We start from the raw sequence: 21,629 nt of genomic DNA on the forward strand, positions 1-21,629 counted from the left end.
GTATCTTCTGCCCAGAGCATAGGGCACAGAGGTACAGAGCTGTTTAAGGTGGAAGTCTATGAACAGATAATTACATAATAAATATAACCTAATGATAAAGTTATATTAACAAAGTTTTCTTAAAGGGCCAAGCACTAAACTAATATTTTAAAATATAAAAGTAAAATTACTTCCACTCATTTTTTTTATTAAGGTATCATTGATATACACTCTTATGAAGGTTTCATAAGAAAACAATGTGGTTATTACATTCACCCTTATTTGCCACTCCTTTTTATAGACCTCAGAAGACTAGGAGAAAAACAATTCATGCTTTCCCCCATCTGCAGTCTGTGCCACATTTTAAAATAATTGAGTCTGCAAAGGGAATCCTAACTCTAATTCAATGGCATTTATTTTTGACTACTTAATTCTATTTTATTTAAAGAGAATGCAAGCACTTTTACTAAAAAAAGCCAATACATGCATTGTAATGGTGTGAGTACTAAGATGGTAAATGAAAGCTAATATGCCCCCAAGGTACAAAAGAAGAATTGGCAAAGAGGGACCTCTGTTTCATAAGAAACGCGTTTTATTATATAATTATGCAATTATTTGCTAAGCATTTTTCCCCCAAAAAACTGGAGCACAGGTCTTTTAAAGATTTCTATCACAAGCAGATATTTAAAATAAGAAGACTAAGCTACTCTAAATCCCAGCTCTTCTTTACTAACTGGTATGATCTTGAACAAATGATATAAACTCCTTGAGCCTCAGTTTGCACATCAGTAAATAGTTTTTAAATTTACTGATAAATTTAATCTGAAAAGTTACCATGTAAATGCATAAAAACTATAATATTTGGTATGATTAAGCATTCACAGATAATATGTAAGTTAAATCACTAGACTGGAACCTACTCAATGTCTCTCAGATTTGAGAGATTTTTGTAGTCACAGGTAATAAGAAAATAAAGGAGTCAGGCAAAAGATAAAAAGAATATAGTGGGGGGATAGCCTTAACTGGGAATCTAATCAAAATACAGATGCTAGAAAACAGGGTATGGATTAATCCCACTAACCACCTAATTATTCAGCAGTTTTCAGAACAGCTCCAGAATCCAAGAAAGAGAGATATCTAGGGGTTAAAAATGGAGTATGCTCCTTCTGCACAAGTATTATTGAATTTACATTAAACAAATGCTTCTCATATATATGTGTGTTTAGCATTACTAAGGACCATGTAAGTTCAGACATAGACAGAAAACATCTATATAATCCTACTCTCAAGAGGCAAATTACCAAGAGAACACCAAGACAATAAAGATGAGCATAGATAAAGAAGTGAACATTTAAATTTCCTGAGTTATGCATAATTTTGATGCCAAAGAACTTAGAAAAAACAAATTTTGTGCACTAAAGAAATCAAAAATCAAAAAAAAATATTTTACAAGTCTATATCTAGTTCACGGTTGTAATATTTAGGACACTAGAACCTTTGGATAAAATGAGTCTTCTAAGTCTCTGGCTTTTTAATTCTATGGATTTAATTAATTACAATGCTACTTATAAATCCAATCTAACATTTTATGGCGATTTTATAATTGAGGACAATTTTTTACATAAATAGTAGCAAATTAGCAACCCCTCTCTTGCAAAGACTCAACAATAAATTTCAAACTGGCCTGTCTGTATATATAACATCACTTTCATAGAGACAAAATAATCTTGGATGTTACTAAACTGATCAAACTAAAAATTGAAAAAGATGACTCTATTTACTCATAGTCTGAGTTCAAAGTATCTTTAGAACAAAATACTGTATTAATAACTATGTTCCCCATACAAAAACCTGCACATACATGCTTACAGCAATTTTATTTATAATGGCAAAAACTTAGAAAACAACCAAAATGTCCTTCAATAGGTAAATGGATAAACAAATTGTGGTATATCTATATAATAGAATATAAATGAGTAATAAAAAGAAATGAGCTATCAAGCCATGAAAAGATATGGAGTAGCCTTAAATGCATATTTCTAAATGAAAGAAGTCAGTCTGAAAAGGCTATAGTAAGGTATCAACTATATGACATTCTGAAAAAGGCAAAACTGTAAGAGACAGTAAAAAAGATCAATGGTTGCCAGGGATTCATGAAATAAGGAAGGAGGGAGAGATAGGTGAAACACAGGGGATTTTTAGGGCAATCAAATTATTCAGTATGACACTGATGGATACATGGCATTATGCTTTTGTCAAAACCCACACAATGTCCGATACAAAAATAAACCCTAATGCAAACTGTGAACTTTAGTTAATAATAATGTATCAATATTGGTATACTGACTGTAACAAATGTACCAATAATGTAATATGTTAATAATGGGAGAAATGTGAGATATATGGGACTTCTCCATATTTTCTGCCCTATTTTTTGTGAACTTAAAACTCCTCTAAAAAATAAAATTTACTAATAAAAAAAAAACCCCACTTTACCTGTATTTTTTTCTGACAGTAAACTAGCCTTAACAAACTGGTTACAACATTACTATTTTCTAGTGTTTTTGCCAGAGACAGAACAATGATTAAGTTAATTTTTAATTTAAAAATTAAATTATACATATTCAAACTCTTCCACTTTTAACTAATGTTGAAGGTACTACTGCTTTTACTTGTTAAAAATCAGATAAACACAGAAAAAAATTTGAATGTATAATTTAAACTGCTTCTCTTAGCTGAGGAATTATTCATTCCAGAGGACAAGGAAACTAATAATTTAATTTAGCTTTAGCTCTACCTGGAACATAATTTCCACAAATGCACTCTGATTATATTAATTGATATTATGAAGGAGGGAAAGTTGGTCCATGCTCAAATGAGTTTGGGATGTGCTGGGTTAAACAAAATTAAAGCTATTTCTTTGCTGCAGGACTGACTAATCAGAGAGTTTGGTATGCTAGTAGTTACTGGGAATTTTTAGAAGGGGAATACAATATGTAGAAATTACCATAAAATATGACAATGAAACTTCTTCTGCATGGTCTGCACATAAAGTAGTATACTGCAGAACACACGTGGGAAAGCAATGACAAATACCAAATGCAAATACAGGAATCTAAGTTTCGCAAAGAACCAAGTATACAGCATTAGAAATAACATTAAAAAGAACGTCAGTTTGACCTAAGAGCAAGAAAAGCCCCAAATTTAGAGTTCATTCATTCCAGAAAACTTCTGCTGAATACATGCTAAATGTAAATCATGACAGTATAAAGGCCAAGACACACATGAGAAGTTGCCAATAGCTCATCCTGGCTAAAGCATAATCCATAGTCAAAGAAAAGAGTACATCAAAATATTTGACTAGATAGGAAAGAGTTTAAATATAAGTTGAGACTCTATAGCAGATCACTACAAAAATTTTTAGAAGGGATATAACATATGAAAATTGTGGCATCATGAAATTAACATGTTATCAGTATAAAGGATGGGCTTGAATATGCCAAAACAATTGAAATCTTTAAGGAGAAAGGGAGAAGAGATATAAGAGATACATCAAAGAAAGTAATGAAGCCAACAGACTGTTCATTCAAAAAAAAGATGAGAATCATCAATAAAAATCTAAAAGTTAACTATTTTAATATCCACAGACTGAGTTTTCATAATCATTTATATAATTAACAAATTACTGAAAAGGATTTCAATTTAAAAGAATATTCTCACAGCATTTGTGAATTTATTAATTAATGCATCAGTATTTATACTTAGGTATTCAAGGTGAACGTTGGTGTATAAAAACAATCACTCAAACTTTGTAGTAGAAAACTGTTACCTTTCTGACTGGCTTTAACTATCACTTCTATATGCTTCATTGCTGCTTTTAATAGTTTCTTGGTTATAACAGATGGGATATCCACCTAGAAAAATTCAACATTAAAATAAAACTTTTAAAATAATTATCACTAAGCTACAATGGCAGAAACACTATATTTACAATATTGGAACATTTGATCTTAAAAAGGAGAGGAATTATTTGAAATCTTTTGAAAATATAATTTAAAAGCACTTTATATTCTTGGATCATTTTAACTACATCTTTACACAGTTTTTCTACCACAGTAATGAAAATATATCTTAATATGCATTGACATACACACTAAATTTTTCTCACAAAATAGTATCCTTACTCTTACTTTTTAGTGTGTTTGTTTTGAATTCATTCAAAGAAAAATCTCAAGTACTTTATCATCCCTGTGAGGTTGTAAATTTGTGCTTACTAAAGTTACTTGAAAATTAATTTTTCCATTCAGCTTACAAGATAAATCCTGGTCCCAAGATATATGGAAGCATATTTTGGAATAACACAGTTTCATCATTCCTCACAGACACTTTTCAATTTAAAGGCTGGAAACTGTAGTGACTATAGTCGATTAGTGAGAAAGGGTTGAGGACTTATATGTACAAACATATAAGAGACAAAAAAAAATAACTAAAAACAAACTGTAAATAAAATGAATCACCAAAAATCATGTTTACTGGACTTCAACCAGCATAGTCTTCTACCACAGAACTCAGCACACTGTATTTTCCCTTCATCAAAGACATGAGAAAATTGTATAATAATAGTGTTGTTTTGTGTTAACTGTTCAATTCTTTTTAAATTTTACAATAAGGAAGAAATAATCACAGGCTAATAACATAATAAAAGTGGTAGATCATAAACCTCCAAATTTTTATAGTAAAACCTATAGCAGTTTACAGATATCTATGGCTGTGTAGGATCAAACAAGTTCAATTAGAATAGATATTTTTTGCTATAAGTATGCCTTGTTGCAAAATAACATTATTCTTCATTTATCCCTAGCCTCTTGTTACCCAATGATTATAAATTATTTTCACATTTATCAAATGTTTTCATTTTCAAACATTTTATTAAATCTTGTCGTCTGAGAATGCTCATGAAAATTTTAATTTTTTTTCCAAGGGTTTTTTGTTTGTTTGTTTGTCTGTTTTATTTATTTATTTTTTAATTTTGTTATCATTAATCTACAATTACATGAAGAACATTATGTTTATTAGGCTCTCCCCTACCCCAAGTCCCCCCCACAAACCCCATTACAGTCACTGTTCATCAGCATAGTAAGTTCCACTTTAAGACTTCAGAATCAAAATGGCAAAATAATGGGTTTGTCACTAAACCTTGATTAAAAAAAAAAAACTATACACTTTAAATAATTATTTGTTTTCATTTTCCGTGAACAGCCAATTTACATTATTCAGGCAATGGTATCAAAGACAGAATAATGTACTAGCATAAGATGACCTAATCCTTTGCCCATCAACTACCTCTGACACTTTGACAAAGCTACTAACTTTCTATAAAATGGGTATGATAATGACCCATTTATCTCCCAGGATAGTGATGCAGATAAAATGAAAAGAACATACAGCATAACAATCCAGAAAATGGAAGAAAATAAAATTTGCAAGTCATATATCTGATAAAGGACTTGTATCCAGGATATATAATGAATGCTCACAACTCAATTTTAAAAAGACTAAAGTTCCTCAAAAAGTTAAACACGGAGGTACTATTTCACCCAGCAATTATACTCCTAGGTATATACCCAAGAGTAATGAAAACACATATCCCACCAAAAATCCTTGTACACAAATGCTATTAGAGCATTAGTCATAATAGCTGAAAAGCAGAAACAATCCAAATATCCATCAACTGATGGATGGATAAATAAAATGTGGCATATCCATACGATGGAATATTTATTCACATATAAAAAAGAATGAAATACCAATACATGCCACAACATGACAACATGAATGAACTTGAAAACCATAAGCTAAATGAGAATGACCAGTCACAAAAGGCTATAGATTATATGATTCCATTTATATGAAATGTCCAGAAAAGACAAATCTTCAGAGACAAAAAGTAGACTGGTGATTGGCTAAGGCTAAGAGAATGAGGGAGTGGGTGGTTATGGGTGGTAAAAATGTTCTAAATTGATTGTGGTGATGGTTGTACAACTCTGGGAATATGCTAAAAACCACTGAATTATACATTTTAAATGGGTGAATTGTATGATATGTAAAGTATATCTCAAAACTGCCACCAAAAACAAATATATATATATATATATATATATATATAGAGAGAGAGAGAGAGAGAGAGAGAGAGCACTCCATGTATTAGGTGCTATATTTAAATCCACTAGACTATCTCAAAGCCTAACATAACAGAGCTGTTCTACTACTAATTTTTATAGATGAATTTACTATAATGAGTCACCTTTTTGATCAATTTATTTGATTTAATCTAAATTGCAATTTAAATTATCATCAATGAATTGATATTTCTTACTAAACCTTTTATGTCACTTACATGATCTTTATGCCTTGTCAATGTACTATGAAATAATGCTCCCAGAACCTTTTTAAAAACACGATTGTTTAAACTTTTTTCTATTTATAATAATAGTAAATACTCAATATAAAAAAAAAAGTGAACAGAAAAAATTCATGGAAAGAAGCATCAGCCCACTACAATAAGTGCTAACAGGGTAAGAATATATTATGCCCTTAATATACATATTAACAAGCTTTAGTATGTGAGTTTGGTTTTCAAAGTGGAAAAATACCACATATATTATTTTTCATCCTCTTCCACTTGATTATGTAAGATAAATAATTTCTCATGTAAATTAGTACTATTCTACAAAATTATTTTTCACAGCTGCATAGGATCCTATGGTTGGCATGTGTTATATTTAATCAACCAACAGTCCTATCATTGGACATCAGTTTTTCTTTTCAGTTGTCCTTATTATAAATTACACTGTAATGAATCTGAACATACATTTTCACATATATCTCTAATCATTCCTTTAATATGTATTATTTTAAAAATTGAATTAAATTTGGGAGTATAGACATTTTTAAGTCTTTTAATAAAGAAGACAAACTGCGTTTCAGACAAAGAATTACCACAATTTGGATTTGTACAAGCTTTGCCTATTTCCCCACAATGACCACGACTAAATATTACTTTTCTTTTATCTTTCCTAATCCGATAGACAAAAGAAGACTATTTCATCAAAACACTATATTTATTTGAAGTGAGACAACATATTTTCAAGTATTCATTGGCTAATTTATATTTTTCTTCTGTAAACCATTTTTCCATACTTTTTGCACAGTTCTCTACAGTGGTTGACATAGTGTTCATTTTTTTTTTTTTTGGTTTCATTAATCTACAATTACATGAGGAACATTATGTTTACTAGGCTCCTCCCTTCACCAAGTCCCCCCCACAAACCCCTTCAAAGTCACTGTCCATCAGCATAGTAAGATGTTGTAGAGTAACTACTTGTCTTCTCTGTGTTACACAGTCCTCCCCGGGCTTCCCCCCACATTATACATGCTAATCACAATGCCCCCTTTCTTCCCCCTGCCCCTTATCCCTCTCTTCCCACCCATCCTCCCCAGTCCCTTTCCCTTTGGTAACTGTTAGTTCATTCTTGGGTTCTGTGAGTCTGCTGCTGTTTTGTTCCTTCAGTTTTTTCTTTGTTCTTATATTCCACATATGAGTGAAATCATTTGGTACTTGTCTTTCTCTGCCTGACTTATTTCACTGAGCATAATACCCTCTAGCTCAATCCATGTTGCTGCAAATGGTAGGACTTGTTTACTTCTTATGGCTGAATAATATTCCATTGTGTATATGTACTACATCTTTATCCATTCATATACTGATGGACATTTAGGTTGCTTCCTTTCTTGGCTATTGTAAACACTGCTGTGATAAACATAGGGGTGCATCTGTATTTTTTAAACTGGGCTGCTGTATTCTTAGGATAAATTCCTAGAAGTGGAATTTCTGGGTCAAATGGTATTTCTATTTTGAGCTTTTTTAGGAACCTCCATACTGCTTTCCATAATGGTTGAACTAATTTACATTCCCACCAGCAGTGTAGGAGGGTTCCCATTTCTCCACAACCTCGCCAACATTTGTTGTTGTTTGTCTTTTGGATGGTGGCAAACTTTACTGGTGTGAGGTGATATCTCATTGTGGTTTTAATTTGCATTTCTCTAATGACTAGCGACGTGGAGCATCTTTTCATGTGTCTGTTGGCCATCTAAATTTCTTCTTTGGAGAACTGTCTGCTCAGCTCCTCTGCCCATTTTTTAATTGGATTATTTGCTTTTTGTTTGTTGAGGAGCGTGAGCTCTTTATATATTTTGGATGTCAACCCTTTATCGGATCTGTCATTTATGAATATATTCTTGCATATACTGTAGGGTACCTTTTTGTTCTACTGATGGTGTCCTTTGCTGTACAGAAGCTTTTCAGCTTGATACAGTCCCTCTTGTTCATTTTTGCTTTTGTTTCCCTTGCCTAGGGAGATATGTTCATGAAGAAGTCGCTAATGTTTATGTATAAGAGATTTTTTGCCTATGTTTTTTTCTGAGAGTTTTATGGTTTCATGACTTACATTCAGGTCTTTGATCCATTTCAAATTTACTTTTGTGTATGGGGTTAAGACAATTCTCTTACATGTAGCTGTCCAGTTTTGCCAACCCCAACTGTTGAAGAGGCTGTCATTTCCCCATTGTATGTCCATGGCTACTTTATCGTATATTAATTGACCATATATGTTTGGGTTAATGTCTGGAGTCTCTATTCTGTTTCACTGGTCTGTGGCTCTGTTCTTGTGCCAGTACCAAATTGTCTTGATTACTATGGCTTTATAGTAGAGCTTGAAGTTGGGGAGTGAGATCCCCCCAACTTTATTCTTCCTTCTCAGGATTGCTTTGGCTATTTGGGGTCTTTTGTGGTTCCATATGAATTTTTGAACTATTTGTTCCAGTTCGTTGAAGAATGCTGTTGGTAATTTGATAGGGACTGCATCCAATCTGTATATTGCTTTGAGCAGGATGGCCATTTTGACAATATTAATTCTTCCTAGCCAAGAGCATGGGATGAGTTTCCATTTGTTAGTGTCCTCTTTTTTTTAATAGGTATAGAAACAGTTAACAAGGTTTATCTTTATTTTATTTCTAAGGCAGATATCATATACCCATTTATTGTCAGTATATTCAATTCTACTGAATTGTTAACGCAATAGACTAGTATGTGTGTATACAGCCAACACACTTTAAGAATATATAGGCAAAAGCCCAAATATGCTCCAAAATTATTTTTAAGTGTAGACCATAGTCACCACACTTTACCTAGTAAATTCATCTAACAGGCATATGACCTTTTTTTTCCTATTGTCTTTTTATTTCTAATTGCCACAAACCAACATATCCAAGCATTAAATTAAGGAAAGCAAAACATTAATGAATCTAAAGTGATCCATTCTTATATATATACATATATAAATCACCAGTGAAGGAAAAGAAAATACATATAGACAGAATAAAATAAAAAAAAGATTTGAAAGAATCTCTTTAGTAAAAATAAAGCCTCCAATTCCCAAATTTCTCATGATATGTTTATATATACCTTGTGAATCCTTCGAATCAAGACAGATGCAAAAAACCGTAATGTAATTCTCAGTTCATCAACAAAGGACTCATCATCTGTTATATCCCTTCAATTGAGGAGAAAAGCAAGCATTTAGAAGTTCAAAGAAATATACAGCTTCCCTTTCTAGAAACTGAGGGAAGTCTACAACTTCCTCTTTTTTATTTAGGCTATTTTTCTTCTCTAACAAAGAATGCACTACATTTACAGAATAACAGATAGAAATGTACAAAGAAGAAAATAAACATCTCCCATAATTCCAGTACCAAGTCTTAATCACTAATTAGCTAAACTGCATTATTTTCCTGCAGACACCCACATGTACAGTTATATATTTATTATACTAAGATTATTTTCTAAGCATCAAAGAAATTTCCAAGAAGCAAAACAAAGAATTTTGGAGAAGCAATAGAATTAAATTAATGTAGATTTTAAATTAGTTTTAAATGTTTATAGATTAATAATATAAACTAATCCTAAAAGTAAAAGAAAAAAAATGTGTTCTATTTGAAAAAGAAAATAATAAACTGAAACTCAAATGTTTTTAAACAGAAATTTGATGACCTTCTTCTGAGGAGCTACTTTTCATTTTCCTGAAGTCTTGAGGCCCCTAGAAGAATTAGGACACCTTCCTAATCAAAGCAAGAAAGAAAAGTATGTACAGCGATGATATTCTAAATTTAAACATGGTGCTTTAATAAAGCCCCTTGGTAGAATAAGGATGTAACTGTATCAACCATGCTTCTTTCTATTAACCCCAGGAAGGGGATATTACAGCAACAGTAGATATACTGAGGAGAAAATACTACTTTAACATTTAGAAATACACCCAGATTTTATGTCTGAAGACTTAATATGCAGTAGGAGTGAAGAGTCTTGACAACAGTATTCATTTGACAAAAGGCCTCACCCATCAGCTTTATTTAAATGGCAAATGCCCCATTTTTTAGATGGAACTCAACATAAGAAATTAATTTACATAGCTTGTCAGGAAAATAAGACATATAAACTGGATGTTATATTTGTTTAACATATTGTAGAGCAACTCAACTACTAGCATTATTTAATTAGAAAACTCAAAATATATTGAATCAACATAAAATTAGGATAGATGTCACTAAATATTACATATATGTCATTAGATATTATTTAAATATATAATTAAAAACATGATGCTTATGTAAGAAAATGTGTATTTATTAAATAACCTGGACTTCTGATTTTCAAGCTAGATTTTTCTTTTTCTGATCTAAGTATTTTCTATATGCTGCAACACAGAGGGCACTTGTATACCCATAGCACATATGAAAAATAAAGTTACTTTGGAAATAAACATATTAATATTCCAGGGAAATTCTAATGAAATTATCTTTCACTTAGTGAAACATCAATATGAAATTTTCCTCTAAATGCACAGTTTTTTTCAAATTTGAAAAGTGCACAGAAAATATGCCACTTGAGAAATTCTACAAATTACTTTTCATCCAAAAAGCAGCCTAGGTTATTTTCCCCTTTGCTTTCACTAAACTGTTAATTGACTACCTACATCAGTGGTTTTTAACTGGAGCCAATTATGCCTCCCAAGTAACATTTGTCAATCTGAAAACATTTTTGCTCTTCACAACTAATGGGAAAGGGGTGCTACTAGCATCCCCTGGGAAAAAATTAGAGGTGCTGTGAAACAACCTACAATGCATAGTACAGCCTCCTGCACCCACAACAAAGAATTATCTGGCCAAAAATGTCAATAGTGTCAAAGGGAAATCTTGGACGATACTGAAAACATATCATTAGCATGCTTAACTTAATGGTATTCACTATACTAAAGGAAAAAGGTCTTACGGAAAGAACATACCTGTACCACGGATAAACAAAGTTTTCCAACACTAATTCAAGAACCTGCATAAAAATTTTATTAAAAAAAAATCAAATTAATTACCAACTCAAGGAAAATAAACTGTACTACTAATATAGAATATTATCAAGAACCAATTTTATTATCCCAAATACTGACATCTAATATCATACTTTCTTTTGATAAAATGTACATATCCATCTTAGCTAATCATTGCAATGACAAAGAGAACATGAGAAAACACTTTAAACCCAGAACTCCAAAAACAGAAAAATTACTATTAAAATGACACACATTTCTAAATATTCCCATAATAAAACAAACAAAACTCAAATTATTCCTGACTATGAAGCCAAAAATGTTCTATGAAAAGAAGGAAAATAATAGCCCAGTCTTTTGCGTTCCTAACTGTGGGGAAGTTGGGGTTCCAATGGCCAGGATTCTCACTGAACTTAAACTACCTGATGATGTAACTGGCCTGTTGCTAAGCTACTGCTTCCACATCTTTAGGCAATAAGGTATTATTGCACTATACAGAGAGCATGGCCCAGTACTCTGGGCGGAGGCAGAGACGCTAGTGCTCGACCTACTGCCAGGAGAACAAGCCGGGTAATAAACCCTTTTACCCCAAAGAAACATTCTACTGTCATTTCTTTGGTCACACTGAACCCACAGTGAACTTGCCGGGGGCTGAAACCCATTGGCAAGACACTAACTCTCTCTGTAAGTCATTATTCCTGGAATTAAATGAAGAAATAAGTCAGTAAGACTTGTATAAAGTGGCCAAAATTAGGTGTCAGTGATTTCCTTTAAAGGGAGGATTGTGACTAGAAGGGAAAATGTGAGGGACTTCTGGGGTGCTGACAATGTTTCATTCCTTTATCTGGGTGCTGATTATATGGTTATGTTCACTTTGTGAGAATTGTAGCTGTATTAAAATCAGTATATAAGTTACATGTGAAAATGTAACGAAACAAAACAAATCTGGTGTTAAACCTTCCATTTCTTCAGTCTGGGTATAACAGTATGTTTTTTTTCTTGAAAGGACTTGCAGCAGAGAGCAGCAACTTTGAAAAGGACTAGGGAGCAGATGAGGCAAGTATCTAATCTGACAATATACCTAATACACCTTCTCTTGCAGCAGTAACCAAGGTTGCAAATTCTCTAAAGCAACAAGATTTGGATTTTTTACTACAAAAGCTATGCATTAGTGATACCAGCTAGGAAAATAAAATACATATGAACAGGAAAATGATACAGAAAGACTAAAAAACTTACCATTCAACATTTGGTCTTACTTTATTCCCCACATCCAATCATCAAATCCTACTGTTTTATATTCAAAGTAGCTCTTTTCTAGAGCCCCACTCTCCAGGTCCTTATCTTCTTACCTCTACATGGTTGCAAATAGCCTCTAGTGTCCCTGCTTCTAAGCTAGCTCCTTTCCATTCTCCATGGAGCTGCCAAAGTGATCTAAAACATCTATTCGACCACATCATTCCCTTGCATGAAACTCTCAATATATCAAACTACACTATATCAAAGTAAGACAAGTGGAGTAGCCTTGATTGTGAAGGGGCCAGAGAGAACTGTATGCCAGCAGCTGTGACCATTTACCTCCTTTTCACCTCCCACTGCATCCTGTGAGTCACATCTGAAAACTCTAGTCCCTCAGTTTGAGAATCACTGGCTTCCATGCTCAGTTAAACTCCTGCAGCATTGCCCTTTAAGTCTGGACGATCTGATCTCTACAGGGCCATATAAAAATGGTTAAGAACCTAAGCCAAATCTGAGTTTTAGACTGAGTTCTGCAATTAACCAGGTATGAACTTTGAGAAAATCATTAAAACTCTCTCAACCCCAGTTGTAGTAAAATTGTCAATAATAGCATCTACTTCATAAGGTGTGTGATTATATGAAATTACAGTGATTAGCAGAGTGCCTAATATACAGTAAGTAAGTGATAAATATTAGCTACTAGAATATTGTCTCTTCATTGGCCACATCCTCCCTCACACTTTTCACTGAAACATTCCACCTTGTTTCAAAGCCTCTTTTCTTTTCAAAAGCTCTTGCTAAACACTGAAATACCCTTTCCCCACACTGTCAGTCTAGCAAACTTCTAGTTATATCTCCTGACTGCCTCTCACAACAGTTATGTACTTCTTCCTCTGTACTGACAATATTCCTTGTATATTTCTTCCATTATTGGAATTACACTACAACATAGTGTAATTGCCTATTTATATGTCCACCTCCTAAACTGAAGTTCCTAGAAAAAAAAAGCACCATATTTTATTTCTCTTTTTTTATTCTTTGTGCCTGGTCCAGTTCCTGCCTATAGGAAGAACTCAAAAAGTGCTTGAAATGTTATAGTGAATATTTATTGAACACCAATACGTGCCAAGCACTAGGCCAAAAGCTTTCTACAGTTAATTTTCTTCCAAAGAAATAAATGAAATAATACTCTTGCTAGAGGTCTTGTCCTCAACAGACCTCAAATCAGCACTCTCCAACAGAAATGTAGTATGGCAAACTTTCTAGTATCTACATTTGTTAAAAAGAAACAGTTGAGATTAATTTTATGGTACATTTTATTTAACCTAATATATCTAAGATATTATTTCACATGTAATCAATATAAAACATAAGATAGGACATTTTACATTCTTTTTTCCTTACTAAGTCCTCAGAATTCAGTACATATTTTACATACATAGCACATCTCCATTTGGACTAACACATTTCAGGTGTTTATTAACAGCCATATGTGACTAGTGGCTACTATATGGAACAGCACAGTCTTTAATCAAGGAATCCTGGTGATAAAAAAGGCCTTACAGAAAAAATGAAAAAGAAAAATGCCTGAAGTTTAGCGTTTATGCAGCATACTTCCAGCCAAACAAGGAAATAAGCTGAGAAAAAAGACAGGATTCAGATGCCTAATGCCATTCTTCAACTAATTAGCATTCAGTTTAATTCAATACCTATCAGCGGCCAGCAAAGTATCTGGTCCTGCGCTTGGTGCTGGAAACCAATGAGACCCCACATCCCCTGTCTTCAAGGACTTGACTACTTTCTCAGATCAAGAGAGAAGACAAGTCTCAAAAAGAAACAACTAAAACATATCATGTTACCAAAGAGGTATATATAAAATGTGACTGGAACAAAAATAACATGCTGTCTATTCCTTCGTTATGCAGAAACAGTGAAAAGTATCCCATTCCTGGCTCTCCCCTTCCATAGTATCAAAACTGGAGTCATCATACTGGAAGATACACATTTGCCCCTAGCAGCTCAGGTCTCCTTTTGGAATTACAAAATGACTACTTCTATTGCCCTATCATAAAATGACTCTTTTTATAACAGTTAAGCAATAACTAGATAAAGGAGGGCTTTCTCTGGCTAAAATGTTCATTTAAATTAGACATGGGATCCAAAATGTTTTTAGTTTAAAATGCTGCACATTTCACAATAATCAACTATCTTGCCAAGAACTGATTAGGTGGCATATAATAAGATGCTCGGTGATTAAATTTTCCATAGGTATTTATTATCTTCTGCTCAGATATATTTTGCAACATTAATTAAATCAGTTACCTCTGAGAGAGATGCATCAACCTTGGAAGAAATTTTCAGGTCTAGCCATGGCTGGTAGTTTTCAAGTAACAAGGCAGGCCTAAAGAAAATCATACAACTAAATTGCTTGAAATCCAAAATGTAATTGGAAGGATCAATGAATGAAAAATGTTTAACTTACCTATGTCGTTTACATTTCACTTTACCACAAACAGCACAGCTACGACCTTGAGGAAATAATTCTTGGAGTCCTAACTGCTAAAAAAGGAAAATGGGGGAGTGAGAGGAGGAAAGATGAGAGGTCATCTTTACATATCATCTTTACTAACGAGAATCAACTTTTCAAAAGCTTGTTAGTCAATATACAAATTTAGATGATGTTCTTTACTGTTGTCTGCTTTAACACTGAAACCAATCTACTTACTTGCTAAACTGCCAAAGAGAAAAAATACCTGATGAAAAGTTTTACAATACTTAAGCCAAATTTTCAAGCTTAAAATTAAAATCAATTGTTAAGCTTGTTAATTTAAAAAAAGTCAATCTATATTTGAAAAAAATACTTTACTGCAAAGATATAAAAAAACCTATTTTCTATCTCTTCAAACCCTTGAATTCAACAAGGGACAAGACATGTGATGACTAGTAAGGTTCCTGACCAAATATGGGGCACCACTTTCAGCTACGTTTCCTGCGAGTAGAAATACCAATGAACCTGAGATGAGGGACTGCATCAACTTGAAAAATTATCAAGTAAGAATTTAAGATACCTCACTAAAATAAATCCTGATTTATTTGCCAATAGGGAATTTGCCTACCAGAGATAGATCCTACAATATCTATCAAAATTTCAGAAGTAAAAATAAGTTTGTTTAAGCAAACTGCCTAATTATTTCTCTGTTTTGTTTCTAAGGAGCAAATTTATATTTAGAAAATTACCAGGGTTAGGTAATTTAACCCAGAGTTCCCTAACTGTGTCTGTAGTTCCCTGTGTCTGTACCAAAGAATTTCCTGCAAAGCTTTTAAGAAGTACTGATTACAAGATCTTAACCCAGAACTATTCAATCAAAATCTGGTAATGGGGCCCAGGAATGTATAGTTTTTAAAGACTCCCTAGGTGATTCCAACTTTGGGAACTTCTGTTTCAATTTATTGTCCTCATAGTTAATATGTAGTTACAAGACATTCTCATTTGTGAATCCCAACTTTCTAAGAATTTGGTTTTCTTTTTATAGCTCCTCCTAGGAGAACTATGTACCTTAAAAATATACACGTGTAAATTTCCCTCTAAAAATACTCTGATCTGTTCCATCATTAAATAATAGCCAATGCATTTTTTTAAATCACTGCTTTCACATGCTTTCAACAGAGATATCAAACAGCATAGGGTCATATATTATGACTCTTAAAAATAAGAACATACAAATTTTACCTTGGGTTTATATTTCATTGTGAAGAATATATTTGGTAAGAGAGAATCAGGTCCTAATGAGCAGTAGAATGTGACAACCCCAGCAACAAATGACCAGAAGATCATTAAAACATGAAGATACCTTAGAAATAAATGAAAATTATCAGAACCAAAAAAAGTATAACACTTAAGTTGTCCCTTCATTGTTTTAATGTGCATCAATTAAGCATCTACCATATCAGAATTAAGCAATTTCTCTAATCATGAGTTTCTATAATGTATTTATTAATTTTAAGAATCATAGAATGTATGCTATGAAATGTATATTTCATTTAAGATATAAGGAAGTATAATTTCTCAATGTATCATAATTTGGTACCTCGACTGTCATGTTTAACTAGCCTATATACTACATTCTTCAAGAATACCTTCTACTGATATTATAATATTCATACCACAACAAAATTCTGATTATTTTTCATTAAATTAAAAAATTTACTCAGCATCTGTTTTTGCTACATAGTACTAGGCTCTGGGGATACACAGCCATGGTTCATATTGCATAGAAAACAGTCTCGAATTAAAAACCATATGATAACCCTTAAGTGAAACAGGTAATGCTGCGAGTAAAGGGTGAAGTTGGCATAATCAGAACTTCTAGAAAATTAGAGAAGCTCTAAAACAGCTGCTGGAGAGAAGCAGAGAAGGGTATTCTGGGAACTGCTGGGCAATACTGAAGCTGAAGAGTTAAATTAACAGATTTTTTTTTTTTCTCTAGCAGGATTCAGTAACCAGTATACAAACACCAAAAAAGTAAGCAGCAACACTTATCCACTATTTGGATTTTGTCAGGTGAGTGGAATTGAAGGAAAAGGAGTTAAGGATAGTGGCAACAGAGTGGCTGAAGTGATGGACCATGTGATCTAAGCTAGAGTAACTCTAAACTACACAGAAAGTACATGACAGCAGAAGAGGGTCAGTGGGTAGGAAGAAAGCAGGGGAATCAGGAGGCTCAGAAGTCAAGAAGCAGGTGTGACTGAATGAGAGAAGTAGACAATGGTCAGCAAGTTGGACATATGATTTTTAAGATTTCAGAGGGAGAGCTCTTTCTGATGATAAGGGCCACCATATGGTGAATCCAACTAAGAGGCTGAAGAGGAATCACCTTGAGATAGACTAGAGTATTCAGTGAGTTACTCACACAAACACTGAAGTCACCTAGAATGATGGCAGAATTTAAAATGGAGATAAAATCTATAAGCCAGAAGCCAAAGTCTTCTATAAATGAGTACCAATGACCTAGAGATTGATATCAGTGAGAAAACAGACAGATGGCATATATTTCAAAGGAATAAGGGACTTGTGCTTGACAAAGTAACTGGTACTAGACTTGCCTTCCCACCATAAACAACTATAAAACTGGACAGAACATAATCGGCAGCACCTGTTTCCAGGCATTAGAAAACAGGCAGTACAGGACTGTAATCGTTAAGGAAAGAAGTTTGAGTTTCATCTCTCTGACTGCGTACAATTTCGAAGTGCAGCATGGAATAGAAAGGGTTACAGAATATACTGTAAAGACCAGGAAGTTCAGAATTAGGGAAAACAGCACCAAGTAGTAAGAAGAGGTGAAGATGATTAGAGGTGCTTACATTTAAGAGACAGTAACCAAGTACAAAAGCCATGAGACAAAGATTGAGCCACCCAAACAGATGAAATTGCCTGTTCTCCAGGTTCTCAGGGCAAGCTATACTTGCAAAACATTCACAGAAAACCTATTATTAAATGCTCTCACTAAGCACTTAAAACATAAACATGGTTACCACCACTCAAAAAACTGCTATGGCTTAACATTTCCTGCACAGAGAAATAGAAACCTCTTAAACCTTTATGGTTCCATTCAATCTGGCCCCAACTCACTTTCCACCCTTATCCCATTCCTTTATACAAAGCTTTACTCTAACCAGAATAGCATACTTGAGTTCAAGCTTTAAAAACAACCCTATGTCTGGAAACTAACTGAAGTTATAGAGCTATTCAGAGAAAAAAATCATGAAATTCATTTCCATAGCCACTTACTGAAAATCATTCTAAGCCTGACAATATGACTCAGAATTCAGAATGTTTAGAATTCTTGAACAATTATATAGTATATATTTCATATATAATTTCACACCCTCAATGAGGTCTGAGGTAGTATTCTAAAGTCAGATGTTAATATTTATGCAGCAAAACATATAAACAATAAAAAATAACTAAGTCAGAAATAAACAGTCTCATGTATGTTCAGGGTCAAATTTTGTCATCACATAATTAGTGCCAAGTTAGAGAAAGGGTAACTTCTTTAGAGCTTTTTTATTTCAGAATTATACTTTAGGAATTGTAGACCTGTACTTAGGCTAAATGACAATAAATACTACACACAATATGTGTGGGCTATATAACTAAGGCAAGAAATAACTAAGGCGTGATTTAAGAAGGAAATCATAACTTTAAATACATTAACCCTGTGATTAACCATGTGGTCCTCCACCAACTTCACCCCCCAGGGGACAGCTGGCACTACAAGGAGACATTTCTGATTGTCACAACTGTGCGGAGGAGGAAGGGAGAAGTGCACCACTGACATCAAGTGGCTAGAGGCCAAGGCAGCTGCCATCCTACAAAGCACAGGACAGAATTATCAACCTATATCATCAGTAGGGCTGGGGCTGAGAAACCCTGCATTAATCAGAGACAAAAAAATTCTGAAAACCAAAACCAACAAGCTAAGAATTCAGAAAGTTGAAGGAAAAAAATAGCAAATCCAAATACATAAAAAGGAAGGAAACAGTAGAGAGAACAGAAATCAAGAGACAACAGTGACAAGAGAAAAATCACAAAATAGAAGCTGGTACTTTGGAAAAATTAATAAAATAAGCAAACCACTAGCTGGATACTAGCATGTACCAATTATTACTCTAAAAACTGATAAATAAGAGAAAAGTAAACATTTCTCCTGTTTTTCAAACTTGTGCTGTATAGGCTTACCTCATTTTATTACATTTCACATTATTGTGCTTCGCAGATACCGCATTTTTTACAAATTGAAGGTTTGAGGCAACCTTGCACTTAGCAAGTATACAGGTGTTATTTTTCCAACAGCATTTGCTTGCTTTGTGTGTCTCTGTCATATTTTGTTAATTCTCAAAAAATTTCAAACTTTTTCATTATTATTGTATTTGTTATGGTCATCAGTAATTTCTTGAGACGGAATCTTCTGGTGAAGATTATTGTGATGACAACGGAAGATTTAGAATATTACATAAACTTAGTTATAAAGTAGCAACAAGGTTTCCAAGGATTAAATCCAATTTTGAAAGAAGTTCTGTGCGCAAAATGCTATCAAACACCATCGTATACTACAGAGAAATCATTCATGAAAGGAAGAGTCAATCAATGCAGCAAACTTCATTGTCTTATTTTAAGAAATTGTCATAACCACCCCAACCTTCAGCATCCACTGCCCTTATCAGTCAGCAGCCATCAACAGAGGCAGGACCCTCACCAGGAAAAAGATTACTAGCTGAAAGCATAGAAGATGGTTAGCAGTTTTTATCAATAAAATATTTTTTAATTAAAATGTGTTTTTTAAACATAATAGTATTGCACACTTAAAAGACTACAGTGTAGTAGTGTAAACATAACTTTTATATGCACTGGAAAAAAAAAATTCACTGACTTGCTTTACTGCAATGCTTTGGAACCAAGCCTTCAGTATCTCCAAGGTATACCTTTACTTTACAGTAACTAAATAGATCTAATGGATGAAATAAAGCAATTCTACAAAAAATTGAATAATTAATTAGAATTAAAAAATATAGAAGATGAAAGAATGAGCAAATCATCATACAACCTATAATGAAGCAACTGATTCATAGAGTAAATAAATGGTCAAACCAGAGAGAAAGTTAGTTGGGGAAGATAACAGCTATTATTACCTAAATCCACAAAACATGAGGTAACCCCACCTTATATGAAGTTATCCTCTATGTGATGTAATAGGATGTACAGAGCATTACTGCAATATTCTTGCACCCCCCAAAACAAATCTAAAACTAACTGAGCCTATAAATCATATAGATTTATGAAGGTAATGATAAAAGACAGCATGAGGAAAGCATCAACAAATGTGTGAACTAACAACCCACTTTCTTCAACAAGTCAATGTCAAGGGGGAAAAAAAAAGTAAGGAGAAATGTTCTAGATCAGGGTTTAGACACTATGGCTTGTGGGGAAAATGCCACCTGTTTTGGTATGGCCCTCAAGCTACAAAAGGTTTTTACAGATTTAAAGGGCTCTTTAAAAAAAGAAAAGAATATGGAAATAGAATAGAAAAAAGATGGCAGAGTAGGAGGGCAAGGCAGAAACCACCTCCCACATACACACCAAGGAATCAACTACAGCAAATTCAACTAAGCCAGAAAACAACCTGAAGACTGCAAAACAGACCGCCTACACCTGGCAAAGAAGAGAAGACCACACAGAGAAGGGTAAAGTGGTAGAGCCATAATCAATCAGACACCAGTCCTTTTCCCACCCCAGCCTACAGGCTAGAGGAAGAGAATAGAGCAGGGAGGGGAACAGGTGTTCAGGAACATACACCTGGCCCCAGGGATCTGCTCTGGGAACACAAGTCCACACTGCCCTGGGTTCTGGTGTCAGCAGGGCTGGACACCAGGGAGAGGTGGAGCATTCTGTGAGGCTGATGTTTTTGCCACTCATGGTGGACAGGCACACTCTGCAGGTCTGCTAAGACCCAAAGCAGAGGTGGCAGCTTGAAAGATTTGCCAACAGCAGGAGGGGTGCCAGAGGTGCAAGGGTTGGACAGTACTCTATTTGCAGGAGAAAGGGCAGGTGGCCAACACTTCCCCAGCCCTCCATTAGCACCACAAGTTATGCACTCTCAGGAGCCCCAAATGCTCCATTGCCCTCACAGGCAGCTCAGCCCTGAGACGTTTCCCTGCAAACTCAGCCCAGCAGTGACAGACTTTGCTAACCAGTAGGCAGAGAAAGGCTTTCCCAGCTTTCTCAGCACTGTCTCAGCCCAATTAGAGAGGTGTCAGCAGGAGCCAGCCACAAGCACTCCTCCCTTCCCTCTACTTTCACTAAGGAAAACTGCTATCCTTAGTGAACTAAGATAGACCACTGCAGGCAGACAGACAGAAAGTTGGCCCCACCCATAGCCAACCAAAAGCAACTGGGATTCTACCACAAAGGAGAAC

At 34.0% G+C, this 21,629-nt stretch overlaps 1 protein-coding gene across 13 annotated transcripts in view; it reads right to left on the reverse strand.

Moving 5' to 3' along the window:
* SNX14 (sorting nexin 14) overlaps nucleotides 1-21,629 on the reverse strand; it is a 107,817-nt gene that overhangs the window by 65,832 nt on the left and 20,356 nt on the right. For 5 of the 13 annotated variants that reach the window (XM_036899188.2, XM_036899190.2, XM_036899191.2 and 2 more), the window contains 6 exons: nucleotides 16,387-16,507; nucleotides 15,139-15,215; nucleotides 14,979-15,057; nucleotides 11,379-11,422; nucleotides 9,503-9,590; nucleotides 3,809-3,893 (listed from right to left, as the gene is read on the reverse strand). In XM_036899188.2, the coding sequence (XP_036755083.1) occupies nucleotides 3,809-3,893; nucleotides 9,503-9,590; nucleotides 11,379-11,422; nucleotides 14,979-15,057; nucleotides 15,139-15,215; nucleotides 16,387-16,507 (494 nt within the window). The remainder of the gene's footprint in view (nucleotides 1-3,808; nucleotides 3,894-9,502; nucleotides 9,591-11,378; nucleotides 11,423-14,978; nucleotides 15,058-15,138; nucleotides 15,216-16,386; nucleotides 16,508-21,629) is intronic. The other 8 variants (XM_036899195.2, XM_036899194.2, XM_036899200.2 and 5 more) reach the window with 3 other exon arrangements.

Source organism: Manis pentadactyla, chromosome 12, assembly GCF_030020395.1.
Source record: "Manis pentadactyla isolate mManPen7 chromosome 12, mManPen7.hap1, whole genome shotgun sequence".
Lineage (NCBI taxonomy): Eukaryota > Metazoa > Chordata > Mammalia > Pholidota > Manidae > Manis > Manis pentadactyla.